The sequence below is a fragment of the Motacilla alba genome, chromosome 1, assembly GCF_015832195.1.
Source record: "Motacilla alba alba isolate MOTALB_02 chromosome 1, Motacilla_alba_V1.0_pri, whole genome shotgun sequence".
Lineage (NCBI taxonomy): Eukaryota > Metazoa > Chordata > Aves > Passeriformes > Motacillidae > Motacilla > Motacilla alba.
In genome coordinates this window covers 108,809,814-108,827,219 of record NC_052016.1, presented here as the reverse complement: position 1 = coordinate 108,827,219, position 17,406 = coordinate 108,809,814, and the positions used below count along the sequence as shown (strand labels likewise).

The 17,406-nt window shown below is 37.2% G+C and overlaps 1 protein-coding gene across 3 annotated transcripts in view; it reads right to left on the bottom strand.

Annotated features, from left to right (window-relative positions):
• The window catches only part of CDKL5 (cyclin dependent kinase like 5), a 132,693-nt gene that overhangs the window by 51,796 nt on the left and 63,491 nt on the right, over positions 1-17,406 (bottom strand). For all 3 annotated transcript variants that reach the window (XM_038158527.1, XM_038158716.1, XM_038158621.1), the window contains exons 4-5: positions 4,589-4,634; positions 1,451-1,587 (exon numbers count right to left, since the gene is read on the bottom strand). In XM_038158527.1, coding sequence (XP_038014455.1) covers positions 1,451-1,587; positions 4,589-4,634 — 183 coding nt within the window. The remainder of the gene's footprint in view (positions 1-1,450; positions 1,588-4,588; positions 4,635-17,406) is intronic.

Here is a 17,406-nt window from a genome sequence, read left to right as displayed (position 1 = left end):
CCCAGTCTTCAAAGAAACTATGGGTGACACTACTTATCTGAAAATAAGAAACGTTCATTTACTTCAAAGTTTAACAGAAGTTTAAAAGAAAGGTGAACATTAATACATAAATTACATTATGTACAAACTAGACATGATGCCTACCTTTATTACAAAATTATTTTATTCTGATGTAAATAATGATAGATATTGCAGCCTGGTGTTTTTACTGATATTAACTGTTTTTTTAATGTTTACCCCTTACCAGACCAATTAAATATCTTTTACTTATGCTGCTCTTTCAATCGACTTCTCCAGATAGCTTAGCCAAGTCAACTACAACAGAAAATTAAATATATGTTCTAAGTTGGTGCGTGATCAAAGACATTTCATGTGTCTGGAACAATTACAATGAACACGGGCGAAACAAGTTACGCTTTGAATGTTAGATCCAAGTAAGATCCACCACATCAGGTGAAAAGCAAACCTGATTTCTGCCAAACTGTGGGCTAATATAGATCACCTCACATTATGTAGACAAGTTTTACGACAAAATAAGTTGTCAGCTTGACATAAAGGAGACAGCATTTAGGTGAGAAATTTTTACATGAGAGAAAATTGACTGCAGAGGACTAGCTCTCAGCTAGACTGCAACACCACACTGGCAGGAAATTAAATGAAAATTTCAGTCAAAAGAACAGTATCTCATGAAGGCTATTTAAACCTGCATTTTCTTTTACTCTGTGTTTCTGAATATCATCTGAATACCACATGTTTCTATGAAGAAATGCTAAATGGTTAGAATTCAGAGGGAAGGTCTATCTGCATCAGGAAGGTTGCAAAAATGACAAAAGACCAATCTGTTCTAGGTTGTTTCTCCCTGGAAAAAGATCAGGATGCTTGGCAGTAGTAGGCCAATCTAAGGAAATTTTGGAATAGTTTCAAAATGAGGTCAGGATTGGAGTTAATGACAGTGGTCTTTGCCAAATCCCTCTAAGCAACTATTGATAGTGGCCTTGTTACAGAAATACACAAACAAATCCTATTTTTAACAGGGAAGGGTGGAGAAAGTTGAAAGAGATTCCAAGGTCAAAAGTCTATGATCTTGTTTTAAAAGACTACGTCAAGACTCATTACACAACATGACAGGACAGTTATCCAGCTTTACAATTCAACTGGATTAAAGAGTTCAGATGGAAATTTTTCTTCAAATCATATGTATTCCAGTCTGCATGATTTTTAACATGTTGGCATTCACAAATGGAAGAATTTTTTTAAAGAAATACAAACACATGACATAAAACCACCAGCAATCAGTGTTGCCATCTCACAACATATTGTATTAAAGTTTCTGCTGCTTCTCTTTAGAGTTAGGATAACTTAATTTTTTTTTTATAAAAAAGCAATTTTAAAGACATTTTTAGTAAGCTGATAATTTAACTGTGGCAAGGATACTACAAACTCAACTCACTTTTTCCACATATTCAAAAACTAAGTATAATTTTCCTCTTCTTCTGAAGGCTTCCTTCAGCTCCACGATGTTCTCCTGTTTCAAAGTGCGAAGCATTTTAAGCTCTCGTAAAGTGGTTTCTTTGACTTCTTCATTTTCTAGAGTGTGAAGTAAAAGTGACAGAGTAAGCTGATTAAAAAACAAAACAAACTCTCCAAGTAAAAAGTGTTATAAAGATCTGTTTTGAACCACTGATTAAATTCTCTTGTTTTAGACACTACAGAGAAAAAAAGCTTATTTTCCAGTGTGGACTCTCTGTTTGCATACTTCTCCCCTGGAAGAGAGGTAAATGATGACTGTGCTCATTATACAACCCTCAGGATTTCCCATCAATATCATTAAGCTTTTCTGTGGCTGAGAAAGTCATAAGAAACAAATAGTTTACATTTCTATCTTTTTTTATTACGAAGGGAACTAATATGCTTCAAAAAACATTCATGTGTGTGCACATACTCTACCCCACACATACACATTAACCTCGGGGAAGGCTGTCCTCAGCAGAAACACTGGAATGCAAAGCTCCTCTTTGAACAATACCAAACAAATGTAGTTGATTCTGAAATAATTTCATTTTCCAAAAGCCGTGACAAATCTTAAGACTGAAGATTTTTAAGTTCTGTACATTCCCCACATGGCTTTCAGAGGAAATTCAGCAATGCCAGACCAGTGTAGCAGCCACAGGAGGCAGCAGAGTAAGTGTTGATGCAACAGTCTTGAATCTAACTCAAAGGAGTCAAGAAATTTACCTGTTTTGTTAATTAAATTTAATTTTAATTTAACTGATTTGACAATTTAATTGTCTGAAAGGTGTTCAAGAAAGGAGGAATGCTTCACTAATGCTTCACACACTGCTTATCATTAAGGGGCTCAGAACTAAATAGGTTCTAAAGGATATTAGCAACGATATGTGAAGCAATCCTGACTATATTCGGTTTTATTTTTCATTTATTAAAATAAAATCCATTAATTCAGTAAATTTGCTCATGCACATAGAAACAGTGTACCTAATCACTTAGAACTGTTATGTACAACAGAGTTACTAAATGGGAAATGCTCTCATAAACTCAAAACTAGATCACATTTGCAGGTTGTGTACCATCAAGACAGTCAGAGACAGAGGAAGAAGAAACAAGAAAGAGAAGTTGTTTTCCCAAGGCAAAAGGCCAGAAGATGTTTGCAGGGAGAGTGAATAACACTGGTCATGCAAACGCACTAATCATCATCAGAAGAGGGGGGAAAATAAAAAATTGAAGTGTAGCAGGAGGGAAAAGGAAACAAAATACTATAATCACAAATGTTTTGATTAAAAAATATATAATTTAGGGCAATCTAAATCTTTTCATTTTAAAACTGAGTGCTTGATGTTGGCTTGCATCAGCCTGATTGCATAATCTCATCTATAAAAAAGACAGTCACTTTCCAGCACATTTAGTATTCATATGTCAAACAACGGCAAAAATTCAGTGAAACAAAAATGTCAATAGAAACAATTACAGTATATTCAAACTTCTAATGAACTACCATATTAACAAGACAGATGTGAAATGGGCTGAATCAAATCCATCAAAAGAACTTCTGTCGTATTTCCAGAAACTCATAAACAACTAGCTACAAATCTGAAAAGCAGTCATCAGTCATGTAAACTGATATTATGTAATACCCTTGGAAAGCCAGACCTAATGGCAATGTTGTATTTTTTGTTTTCATTTTTTGGTAGACAAGCTAATACAATAATCCTGTTTAGGGCTTAATACTGAGATTTACTTCCTAGGATCTGTACTGAATAGCCACAGCAAGTTCCAAAAAGCAATCTGAGATACTCTTGTGACCGGGTAAAGAGGGTCACCACAATTAAACTATCTTCTACATCCTTTACAGGGATTTAAGAACAGATTTCTGAACAGCAGAGCTAAAACATTCATCAAATATACCCTTCAAGTGTCTGGGAAAATGACATGCCAAGCAGAGATTGCACTGTGCAAAACAAGATGCAAATCAGATTTTGCTGTGTCTGACTGACTGAAAAATACAGCCCTTGTAACCAGCACTACCTTCATGGCCACCAGCAGTCCTGTAGGACAGCAAAACCAGAAAGTTTGCTAAAATAAAGTGACTGCTGCTTCTTTAAACAACACTGCTACGTTTTGGCTAAAGGCTCGGTACGCAGCAAACCACAGCAGCATCACATCACACCAGAGTCACTCCTCTCACACCTCACACTGCTGTTTGTGCGGTCTCTGGGGCTCAGGGATGAGTTTGATGCACACAAGGTACACAGCTGCTCTCATGGCTGATTGTCATGAGATATATATCCTATGATAGGATATGGTGATTCCCTGACCCCAAAATTGCGGGTCAGAGAACCAGCCTTGTCTTGTACAGTCCTTTGGGTTTATTACTGTTGGGTGAGGAATGTGTGCGTGGAGCACTCAGAGTAATTTCTGTGTGTCCTGCCTTCTGCCACCCTCTTTGCCAGCAAAACTAATCCTTGCAGAAATTGGGTCTTCCTCCCTCTCAGCAAACTCAGCAACGCTGCAGAGTACTCAGAGTCTGCTGTGAAGGGGCAAAGAGCAAGTTTCCTGAGGAGATTGAAGTCCACTGAAGTGAGGACAGAGCTGCTGCCTCACCACCCTGCTCCCTCCATGGATTCTTGAGAGCTCCCAGATTTATCTTCCTGTGACTGAACCTCTCAACAACTTCTTTCAGTCTCCTTCATTTACAACTTCAAGTTGCCCTGACTATTAGATCCCCTCTCACAGATAAAGGGTGATAAAGTCCAAGGACTCTGCAAGCCACTATTACAAGAGGACTTTTTACATTTTCTGGTCACATCCAATCTCCAAATAGTAGATTTTACTACCATGTACAGCACCACAATCTCATCCATATTAAGACAGATGCATCAAATGTAGTTATCTAATTGGAGTGTATAATGCAGTCTCTCTAGGAAGGTATGAAAGATCAAGTGCCTGGAATATTTACAGAGCTAATAAATCATTATCTTTTTAAAATCATATCTTGCTATACGAGGTTTCTTATTTTAATAGATATTAACAATGTAGTTACTGACATTAAAGGTCATGCAGCAGAAAATATTACCTTCACTGTCTTTGAATTTCTTGATAGCCACAATTTCATGTGTCTCCTGTAAAATAAAAACCAAGAAATGGAAATGAGCAAGATTTTTTGTGCATTTTCTCTTGCCTTTTTTCCCCCTGAGCATCAGAGGAAAAAACAAAAAGAAGCATCCAAAAGGAATTTCACAATGCAAAGAAATTAACTGAAAATCTGGGAAATACCTCAGCAATCAGGCCAAGTGCAATACAAACCCACATGCAGCAGATATGTCACAGTTAGGATCCCCAGTACAAAAGCAACAGAGTTAAATGCCAAAAGTGCATACCTAAACACCTTGTAATAGATAACAGTAAAACAGTCAGAAGTGTTTTTCCTGTGACTCTTGTTTCTTAGTTATTCTGAAGCTCTAACAATCTTTATCTAACCACAGTATGAATATGGGTGCTTCTCTTTATGAGGTGAACTGAGAACACTGTGCCAGTATAAGGCTTATAGTCAGACCTGTGACTCTGGCTGCCAAAAGTTTTCAGGCTTGAAAGTTCAAACATCCACAAAGAATACAGTATTAGGAAAGGAGCTTCTCTGTGCCTCCTTTTAAAAATTTGTCACCTTAAGGGAAACCTATCCAAAATGGGCATCAGTAATTGCATGTGGCAGTGTTCAACCATGCTTGCTGTACAGTCATAAGGGATAACTTCCTAATGCCCACCTGCCTTTGCATTCCTCTAGCATTCTCTACTCACCAAATCATAGGTCACATTTTTCTGTTTAAGTTTCTCTTTTGTGCAAGCAGGAATGCATTTATCACATGGACAAAACGTAGCCTAGCTCAGGTCTGTTCATTCAATGATGCAGCCACTGAGCTTTAGCAGCAGGACGTGGAGGAAACCTTAAAGTCACGGGCTAAGTGCTTGTGAGCAGACAGGCAGGAGGCTACCTGGGTACTTGATGTGCTGGATCTACCTTACACACCTTTACCAAACATCACAGTTAAAAAAAAAAAACAACAAACTAACAGCAATATCCCAGTATTAATAGCATACAAAGGCTAGATTGGTGGACAGCAACAAAAAAAATGAGGCCATTCTAGAATACCTGAAGACATGGGGATAACCAGCGAGAAACAGTTATTGAGTCACACAAACATTTACTCCATTTTTAGTTTCAAATCATTGTAACACATGAACCTGTAAAATACCTGATCCCAATTAAAATGAACATGCATGGAAAGAATGGTCTAAAATAAACTGAAAAACTTATTTTATTAATTATATTTCTACTACTGAGTTGTAGTATTTTTGTATTTATTAATTCTAATTCTAGCAATAATAGTAAGAGTTACTAGGAGTATGAAGGAACATTAAGAGGGTGAGTAAATGTAATTTATTTGACTTCTGGTATCTACTGCTAGGTGGTCGGGCTAATTAAGCCACTGAAAGATTTTTTCAGAAAAGGAACACTGTAATTGCCCTAAAAAGCCTCTGCTGACTGTATTATGCCTATGTTTTAGACAGCCTGCATACACCACTTTGCAGATTAACTGAATTTATCCATTAGTATTACATGCCTATTTCACATGAGGTAAAAGAAAAATTTCTAGATGTTTCAGCTACCACAAAAAGGCTGTTTTCATTGTCAAAGTAATAGCTATGTCCACGTAACGAAATATAGGAGTTGAAACATGTATCCTCACACAGACAGCAATTCTGATTCATTCAAGAAAACTAGTCCATGTGGCTTCTCTGCCATATCCTGATTACATGGAATGTGATTACTTTGGAAATTAAGTTTTAAAAGCTCTTGGGTCAAGGTCTTTCAAAGACTTGGGTAAGATACGCAATCAAACATTTTGGAGGACTCTAATTATTTACAGTACTTAAAGCATGAGTGGTTCTAGGAATAAAAAGAACAGAAAGACCTCAGTAACAGGGATGAAGAAGTTACCCAAACAGTTAAAAAAAAAATCTAACATTTAAGAAATTTTCATTTACAAAGCTTTGTAACTTCTGTTATTTCATTAAGCCAATAGAATGATCATTAATGGTGTCACAAGCAATTAAGAAGTTATACATTACACTTTCCCTATCTTTGAAAAAACCCCAGCAAATAACATTTAAATAACCTGAAAATAACCTGAAGTGCAACAGCAGCAGAATGAGACTAGACAATAGGTGCCTTAAGGAGCTGCCCTAGTAACATTATGTTCCATCTTAGCAAGGAACATCCTTGTCTAGGTTTCTTGGAGAATATCATCCTATGTAAATTATATTCTCAAGGAATGTGCTACTGGTGCAGCAGTCAAGCCAAGGCTAAAATGGATACAAGGATACTGAAGATTACTATCTATAGATTTTTAAATGCATTGAACCTGCTTGCAAAAAGTCTGTAATTTCCCTTTGGTGCAGAACACCTCCAGAAGAGCTGGGGTGCTCCATCTGACAGAAGAGAAAATTGCAGCCAAGTGCACATTTTTCAGTTCTTGCTCACATGCTTTAAAACAGCTGAATGGTTTATATGAAGTGACATAAAAAATAGGCACCCCTCATAATTTTAAACTAGTTTCAAATGAAAGAACCCATCTGAAATGCCCTGTTCCTCTATTTCCATTACTCCTAGATGTCAGCTTCCCACCAAATTTTAAAAAAGAAATGCTAGATATAAAAAGAGGAAATTTCCAAAAAGTTGTCTGAAATTTGTCATCCATAAACAGAATATCCTTCCTTGGGGAAAGGAACCAGCTAAGAACTCAGTCTCCTGTACCCTGTACGATGTTGCAGATCAGCAGCATATGTAAACTGAGCACCACAATCAGCCACTGCACATAATTCTCCTTAACATAAGCTAATACAGAATTGAAAACATGGAATAGATTTTGTATGTGGATGAATACAGCAGGCATGTAATAGAGGTGGTAAAAATATCCCTCCTGGATTAGGAGAGATATGCTGGTCAGAGACAGGCCAAACCTGAAGTTTCAAACAAATAGTGACAGGAACTTGGTGCAAAGCAAACAGACACCACATTGCTGAGCCCTGAGAAGATGGACAGAACAGGGATACAAAGAAAAGCAGAGGAATGAAGAGGAATGAAGAAATTCAATAGTGATAATTCAGACTTCTGGGCAAATCTGAAAGGTTCTTTACAGATTGTATTTAGGCTTTGTTAGTTAAATGTCTACTTAAAAGACATTTTGGAGATCTGAGCTCTTTTGTGGATCTGGTTTTCTGCCCTTCAAAAACAGGCTAAATTGGAATTCTCCAAAATAGAATTGTCATTCACTAAAATGTATTTTTTTTGCATTTCAAGGGGTGTTCTTTCAAGATTGTACTATGAAACAGAACGCTACTGAAAACAATGTTCAGCCTGAAAACTACTTATACAATAGCTCAGTATCCAACTCCTAGGACAAAAATTGTCACTGAAAATGAAATGTATCACCTAGGTAGATAAGCTGGTACTAGTTGATTCCATGTTTGATTTCAGTGAATGCCAAAGAAAGAAAAAACTCACATAATCCTTTCTGATCTCTACCACTTACTAGTACCAGTTTAAATCATGAAGTAGGAAAATTTGAGTTTGCTTAGCTGTAATTTTGCTTCACTCAGCTACATCTATTACTAAGCACCTCATTACCATGTTCTAATAAAAAAATATGGCCTCAATATTTGACTTTACAACAACAGCAAATTTGCAAACACAAAAGTGAAATCTCTCTTAACACTGGCACTACCTCTGATTATTGATAAACATTCTGTGTTATAAAACTAAAAGAAGAACAGTTTTAAAATTAAACATACAACAAGAGATTAATATTATTGAAAAGACTTTGTGTAAAAGTTAAGGATGCACAGAAACTGGTTATTCAGACTGTAATCATTCACATGATTACATGTGTATAAATGGGGCAAAATACGTCTCTTCATGTAAAAACCTGCAAATGTCTTTTAATGAGGCTAAGACAAAAAATTCTGTTCAATTTCCTTCACACATAAATATGGTGACAGAGAGGAGGAAGGAGATCCCTGTTCTTGGGAAAAGGGTACCTCCAGCCCTGGAGGGAGGAATCACTTCCTTTTAGGGCTCATTTCTTTCCTATATCTCAAAATATCTGTGGGAATTGCCTCTGGAGAAAAGACATGCCTTACTATGTGCCCCTTCCACCAGAGAGGAGAGTATGGCTAGGAGAGCTGAGCCTTTTCATGCTGTGCTCCTTGCCACCCACAAGCTTCTCTCTGAGGTTTCCTCACAAGACTCTCATAGCTGCTGTTTTTCTGCCATCACTATCAAACTGGAAGCGTTCCTAATTCAAAACCATTTAATTTTATCTCATTTAAAGGACAGAGGTCCCCCATTTTTCCAATGTCTCCACAAAATTTGTATGACAGAAATCACTTTTATAATATGTATTTATATACAGCACAGGACACAAGTGTCAGAACAGCAAAGTAATGTATCTGTTGTTTTCTTGAAAGATGCTTGATGGGAGTACTCAAGGAAAAAGATGCTGCATAACATAAATCAAGATCTTAGAACTATAACTATTATTGTCTAGAAAGAAAAAGCATATCCTGTTCTTGAAAATGTCATGTTACAAAAAAATCTCTTTAAATGTTTGTCCCTATTTTATTTCAAAGTTTCTGTTAGGATTTTTCTTCCTTTTTCTTTTGCAAATCATGGAAAATCTGACACAAAGCATAGGTACACAACAAGATTGTTGAAAAATAGATAAGACTCCGACCTTCTGAAAGTTACATTGTTCCCCTCTAATTTTACTGCCTCATCCTGTATGTGTACAAAAATTTCTCAAGCATGGATTTTTTTAAGCAACTGAAAGAACAAATGTTTATAAATATCAACAAATGTGAGCGGAGACAGCAGCAGTCAACGCTGAGCACATCCCATGCACAAGCTGCATATTGCTGCCTTTACTCAGGTGGTGCTGCTCAAGCACTATTTAGTAGATCACATCAGGATTTTATGCTGGTCTGTTAAGTGAAACAATAAAATATGATGTGGCAAGTTCTGTGGTTGGCTCATCGTTTCCATCTGTACAAGTGTGAGGCTGTTTAGGCCCAAACTCAACTCCTGTTAGAAGTTAAATCAATCACATTCTCTACTCACAGAGAGCATTCACATGTCAGAAAAATTATTTAGAAGCGAGCAATAACCTGGTTTAATCCTCATTGATCCATTTTTACATTTCTACAATTTAGTTTGCCACAACAAAGACACACATAAAAAAAAAAAATCAACAAAATTCAGCCAGATATATCCAATGGCTAATGTCTTTTCAGAATAAAGTAGTACAATTTTACCCTGACTTGCATCAACTTTGCATAATATGTTCTACAACATTAAAGTATTTAGAACAGATTTTTCAATAATCTTGGTTTTGCAAAATCCCAGAACATTAAGCTGTCAGCCACAAGGCAACAAAAGCCCAGAAAACCATTTCAAGATGGTAAAGTATTTTTCATGAGTTGCTTAAAATGAAGCTTAAAAAAAACCAAGAACAAATAGCCAAATATTTTTTCAAATTTATTCTCAAAACAGGAACATAAAATATTAGCATTTTAGTCAGATCAATGTATCATAAATGTGACATTTGTAATTACGAAAGTTTTCAAACTAACCAAGAAATGCATGTTCTGAGAGGTCACAGGTGTCGTTACCTGCAACTGTGCCAGGTCCTTAAGTCACTGCCCAGACACTGTCCCGACTCCATCTCCATTCTGCCTTAAACCACCACCACAGCAACTTCCTGCTGTCTCCACACTTCTGATATTACCTGCTGGCAATTTTGCTGGCAATTACTTTCAAAATCTAGTGGAGTACCTTTATTGCCATGTCTGGGGTCACCATTTATTTGCCGCGTCTGAGGTCACCGTTTATTGCCGTGAGTTTTCTGGGCAGTCAGGACTTGGTGAAGGGAAGGAGAGATCTTGACTCCATTTCAGAAGGCTGGTTTATTATATTATGATATATATTACATTTAAAAAGACCACACTATAACTATACTACAAAGAACAGAGAGAAAGATTCATCAGAAGGCAAGACAGGAATAGAAAGGAATGAATAACAAAGTTCTGTGACTCCCAGAGAGTCCGAGAGCTGCTGCCTCCTGGATTGGCCACCAAGTAGAAACATCCCACACTGAGCAACCGAGGAAGCACCTGCTGCATTGCACAGCAGCAGATAACAAATTGTTTACACTTGAAGCTGAGGCCTTCTCAGCTTCTCAGGAGAAGAAAATCCTAGCAAAGGGATTTTCACAAAATATCACAACTACAGTACCTTAAAATATTCACCACAGAGAAAGATGTGCAAGATGATGCAATTTCTTTTTTCAAACAGTTTGACAATATGAAGTCACAGCATACTGTGTCTTCTTCTACACCTAACAAACTTTGGAGAATTGCCCTCAAGAGATGCTTCACTGTTTTAATCTTCTATTTCTCCCTTGAGAAAACTGCAATTCTTCTGTTTATCAGCTAAAACCCTCACACTTGGTTTATCTAAGCAATATAACTCTTAGCATAGGAGAATGTTCAGGAAATTACTTTCTAATCTAAAAGTCCTATTTACTTTTAGGAAGAGACAGAGTCTTTCGTAAAAAATTACAGAACAGTATGTCTGAGTTATCACAATGCCTTTATTTACTGGAAAATTGCTTAGAATTTTTCCAACACATATATGTTAGAGCTTCCTTGAGAAGAAGCACCTAGAGTGAATCACCACAAATCAATTTTTTATCTCTTGAAAGCAGAATGTTATTTACTAACCATCTAAGTGCAGGGGAAGACTCCTAATGGAACAAAGAGTTCTATATTTGATGTGCTACTTTAGGGAAGATGGTCACAGTGTCTCCAGAGGAAGAACAAGAGGACTAGGGAAAGCTTAAACTACTCTAAAAGACTTTCAAGGGGAACAGCCATAGAAGCTCAGCTATTCCACTGGGGAAAGAAGCACAAGAAAAGGCCAGCACCTTGAGCTACAAGTTTGACAGGAAATCACCAGTAAGTGCAGGTAATGATAGAAAGAGACTTAAAAAAAACAACAACAACAAAAAAAAACAAAACAAAAAAAACCCCATGCAGATTGAAACAGTTTCTCTGATTTCTTTGTCTATGTCCTTCAGAAAAACTTGCAACAACTTTTCTGTTCAGATGTCACGAGCAAATGCTTGCATTACCAAGCTTAATAATTTGTTTTAAATCAAGTGTAGTATAAGGGAGTCATAAACAGCAGGCTTTTCTCATCCAATCATCAGATGAATCCACGAGCCAAATGAGTGGCCCATCTGTGTCCATGGACTCCCAGACTGGGGCTCAGCCCCAGTGGCAGGCTGGAGTGACAATGATGCTGATGCCAGGGGCTCTCCAGTCTGTAGGAAGTTTACAGGCTCACAGGACAGCTGGGGCTGGAAGGCACATCTGATTTTGAATGTCCCCATGTCTAGAGATATTCTGAATAGCCTTCAAGGCATTCAAAATCCACCAAGACGAGATCTGGAGCAATGTGCCGTAGCTGATTCTGCTTTGAGCAGTTGTGAAGAGGCACATCTGAATCCTAAGGAGTGCACCACAAAGCAAGCATTTCACATTCTTCAAGAACTTGCAGTCTACTAATTTAGGGTGTACATACTACCTTGAAAACAACACTTGAAAGGAAATGAACCCACTCAGTATTTTCTACCAACTATTGGGCTGATGATAGTGGTTAGCATCAGAACTTCCATTTTTCCAAGTGGATTTTTCATATTCATTCACAATTTTCTACAAGCAAGAAAGTAAATATGCACCCCCAAAGAATGTGTACAATAACATAATGAAAAGGATCTGGAATAAAAAACAGCTTTAAACACTATAAATGCAGCTATTCTCGCTTTTCATGACAAACTAGTATTATTTTAGCAATTTTAAAAATAATCTGTGTTTCATTTCATTCTGTTGTAGCACTAATTCATATAATTTTACAATTTGACTGTATTGCTTAATCCAAACCATAAATGTAAAACAGAAACCAAATTCAGTACATGTCTATAAAATTCTTCCAATGCAGAAATGTCAGTAATAGTAATTTCAGTTTCAAACCTCAGTCTTCTCCCAGTTCTATTTGTTTGGGTTTTTTTTTGGTCTGTTAACACTGGAAATTGTGAAAACGAAAGCTATTTAAAAATAACATACTACTGCATTGACAGATACCACCATTATTTAATTACTTTCTATAGCATAATCTTGACACTTGTAATACAAGTGATAACAAAGTATAAAATGCAGTAAGGCAAACTGTACTACCTTGATGGCTTCCTTTAGGATATCACTGACTACATAGATTCAGAGGTCAACAAGACATTTACAATTACATCGTATTTCCTAATTTTTTTTGTTATTATAATGCAATGCTCCTTTCCTGGGCACCTTGTAAATCAAAAGTAGGTAGAACTTACTAGAAAATAGTTCCTTCGGTTGGTTGGTGTATATTTAAAAATATATCATTGCCAAAGTCCTCAGTGTTGTTATCCTAAGTCTCAGAGTCAAAATAGTTTCAGCATGATAGGCTGAAATTTTGAAGTTTATCACATCTCAAGCTTTGGTTTTGAAATCTTTATTTCTGCAGTGGATAGAATTTATTTTTTATCTGGTACTTTCACATTTTAAATTTTTGGGGTTTGTCTTTTTTCTCATCAACAATCTGGCAGGCATTTTCTTTAAGCTGTAAAACAAGACCTACTGTGAACCAAAGGGAAACTTGTCAAGCAGGTTCCTGAGGCTGAAACTCTTCAGATGAAATTCAGTTTCAGATTAAGACATTCAGATCCCTGTATGTGAGTTGTGTGTTCAAACTTCTAAGAGCTCTACATTGGTAAGTCACTCCAGTCATGATTCAGCAGCCTGAACACGGCCATCTAGTAGCATTTAAGATTGCTGAGGAATCTACAACACCCACATGGGATTGTCAGAGAGGCCTTTTAGAGCTACCTCCCTTGAAATCTCCACCTATCAGTTTTTTGAAGACTGTCTATTCAAGGTCTGTACTTTCTAACATTTTCTCCTCAATGTACTCATGATCTTGAGCTCCACTATTATGCAAACACTGCAGCCCATTATTCTAATAATCTGGCTGGTCTTTCCATCACCTGCATCAAGAAATTTCCCTGATACCCTCCAGAAACCCCTGGGACTGCTTACATCCCACCACACTCCCTGTCCAGGAAATGCCAGGGAAGTTAAAGTCCCCCCTGAAAACAAGGATCAGAGTTCCCCCCCTGAAAAACAAGTGTTTCAGAAACATCATCAGCTGCGGAAAAAAGGCTTTGCCCATTTTTTCACTTTGATCAGGTGATCTACAACAAAGACCCAAAATAATACCAAAGTTTCTGGTCTCACCTCTAACTCTGAACCACAGGGTCTCAACCACACTATCATCCATCTGCTATGACCCACTTTTCCCTTAAGAGTGGGCCATCACATCATCCCAGAAAATACCACCACACATCTGAGACACTCTTTCCCACAAAGGGAAACTTCATTACCCTTTCTCTCAAGCCTATCTTTTCTGAAATGTCTGTACTCATCCATCCATCCATCAAAAAGTACCACTATTAAGTCTATATTAACAATTTTTATATACCAACTAAATTTTTGTTTAAGCGTGCAAGCTAAAACAGGATTTCTCAAACTTAGATAACTCAGCTTAACACTATCTTAGAAAAAAACTGGCTCTCAGTGCTGAAAGAAAAACACCTAAACATAGCAGCAGCTACTGTCATTTCCATGCTGCACAAGCAGAGACAAGGTTTGCCCTAACTTTAACACCTCTCAAGTGCAAATGGCAGCAACAACTCCTCTGTATTCTGCAGTGGGCCTTGAAGAACCAGAGGTGGCAATTACCTTTTCAGATACCAAGCAGCCATTCCAGATCTGTTCTGGAGCAAAAGCAAGAGCCAAGGTGGAGGTTATTTTTTGTTTTAACACATTAATTAGTTTGTAATGGTAAGCACTCCACATCTGGGGGAAAGCCTAAGCTACAATGGTCTTCCTGCCTAGAATTCAACTTTTATGTTTAGTGCATCCAATTAAAAATAAAAGAAAATATAAAGGAAGAAAGCTTTAAACTGAAAACTTTTCTTCCTCACATTTTGGGCACCAAAAAATAGTGTAACACTGTAACCCTGTCTTCTTCATGCAGTTTGGTATGTAAAAGGTGTTACCTAATGTAACCATCACTGTTGGTATTTTGGTGTCAGCTCATTGTTAGCTTCAGCTATGGAACATTTCAAAGATGTCTGAATTAACCCCAGGAATCTGTCATTCCCCTTCACTTATTCCAGATCTTTAATGAGAATATTTTTTGTGCTGTTCTCCAGGGAATGATAAATTTCAACAGGAAATGCCACTTGTATTTTCAAGCTTCAGTTCACATTAGACAACAGTATTACAGAAAGAAAACAATACCCTACTCTGCCTGTAATGATTCTGTGGCATTTACAAGACATCTTTTTGCTCTCTAGGTCTTCTTCATCAAGAAATATTTTTGTTGACATTACGCTCATACAAAAGCAAATTAAATTTTAGAAGTTTTTTTCCAATCTGTATATTGATGAGTATTTAAGTGGAAACCCTAATTTCTTTTCAAAGTCTCTACATTCAGGTTTGCAGAGGAAAAAAAAAGGCTTTTCTTGCCTGGGATTCTACAGACAGTGCACTCTCTGGAAAATAAGAGAAATTCTTGCCTCTTAAGAAAACAGCCATTTTTATCTGTGAAGCATCTAAAAGTGCATTCCTTTTAGAGATTTTCCCTTCTTCATAGAATAGCATTAAGATTAAAATTTATTCCAAACTGCTTAAAAGAAAGACAGCAGGCAAAATTCATAGCTCAAACACCTCCTGATGACTGCTGCAGAGGTCAGAGGAACAGGAGGGCTGCCTCTACACAAGCTGCATGGTAATTTAGCTAACTTGAGAAGCCAACCATGCATGTGGAAATAAAGGAATCTGCATCCAAGGAAGATTTCTGCTACTACTAACAGATGAAGAAGAAATGGCAGCTAAGCTTTTATAAAAATAGCATTTTCTGCAGATGAAATTTCAACTTAGGAGCTAAATCAAGAAAGAGAGTTTGTGGACTTATTTCAGACAGTTTCTTCAGCATCTGAAAAGTTGTGGCCAGATCAGTATACCTTCCCTTATATTTCAATATGGAGAAAAAAGTCTAAACATCACAGAAATTCTGGGAAGACTAAAAAAAGTTCCTCTAGTAAAAACTGCCCCTACCAGTAAGACTAACATGTTGCCCTTTTACATCTTACACACAACATATGTACTTTTGAGCCAGGAATAAAAGAAAAAAAAAAAGATAACCACACAGAATTTAAGTTCACTGTGAAAGTTTGCCCAAGCATGACAAACAAATACTTCTTGGAAAAAGGGGAAGGACAAGTGTCATGATCTCACTGAGTTTATTATCACAAACACTGGAAACACTCTGTGGGGAGAGAGGATTAAAAAGTACAGAGTGAAGAGCTGAGGGCCAGGGAATCCATGGGCTAAAGAAACTGGGAAAAGAAGGCAGACAAATGCAGCCTGAGAACAGATTGGAAAAGAGAACTGGGGTAAGGCACCTCGACTGAGAAGTTAGTGTTAAAACCAGCATAACAAATAAATGAATCTGTGAACATTAAAATTTTAGTGGAACCCAATTTAACTGAAAGCAGAGGAACGGTGAGAATTCAGAAATAGCTGCAAACCCACTAAAACCACAGATGAGTCTCATTCCACAGTGTTCTGGCATGCACGGGGGATGAAGGCAACAGGTTACTAGCTATGCCATCTCAAATACTAGAAGCTGACAGCTGTGTGACAACTGCGTGGGTATCCATATGGTGTTCCATGATGAATTTTGTATTTGAGAAGTCTAGAAAATTATGGGGAAAAAAAAAAAGTAAGTTTATCACAGTATATATAAGCAAGGCAGTATTTGAGGGGAAAAGGTAGCATTCTTTCATTAGAAATACTGGTGTATGCAAAAGAAACTGAAGCCCTTCTTCAGGCCTAAAATAGAAACAGCAACCTCCAAGGCTAAATTAAACTGAGAACAATTATATTCTGTGTTTTAAAAGACTCAATGAATCTACATAAAATGCCAAATATTTCCCAAGGTAGAGCCTATCTCATTTACCTTTAGCCAGCTAAGAGTTAGATACTTCATGTGCATTGTCAAGGCTAGCAAAGTTAGTAAAAGCAGGGGAGGGAGAGAAGATCTGGCCAGAAGGTTACTGGTTTTAATAATTTCCAGATGGTAAGAGCTGCTTTTCGGATTTTGGACTCTCTCAACTTATATAAACGAGGGAGATTGGTTATGCAAGACCTAAGCACTGAAACAGTGGGTGAGATTAATTCCACCCAAGTTACTTAACTTTGCAGCCCTTCTGTCTGTATGTTTTATTTTTGCATGCACAAACTTACATGCATGCACATGTTTTTAAGGTACATTTGCAAATCTTACCAAGACTAGTAACCTCAGGGATATTACTTTCTCTGGATCATTATTCTTTGAGTTGCATTGCTACATTAAGATCATCACAGTTCACTGGATTGTACTTGTAATTAACATGCTAGAAACTCAAAGTATTCCAAACTGTGCTACTGAAGCAAGAACATCTCCATTGCCAACGTAACTGCAGCGTCAATTCTCACATCCCACAAAGCAATCTGGCATAACTAGCAGCAAGACCAGAATTTCTGAAGCTCATCCTCCTTCTTTCACCTGCATATTAGAGAATAAAGTATACTGGTGAGGATCTTCATGAAGTTATAAATATCCCTGCTATGAGCTTT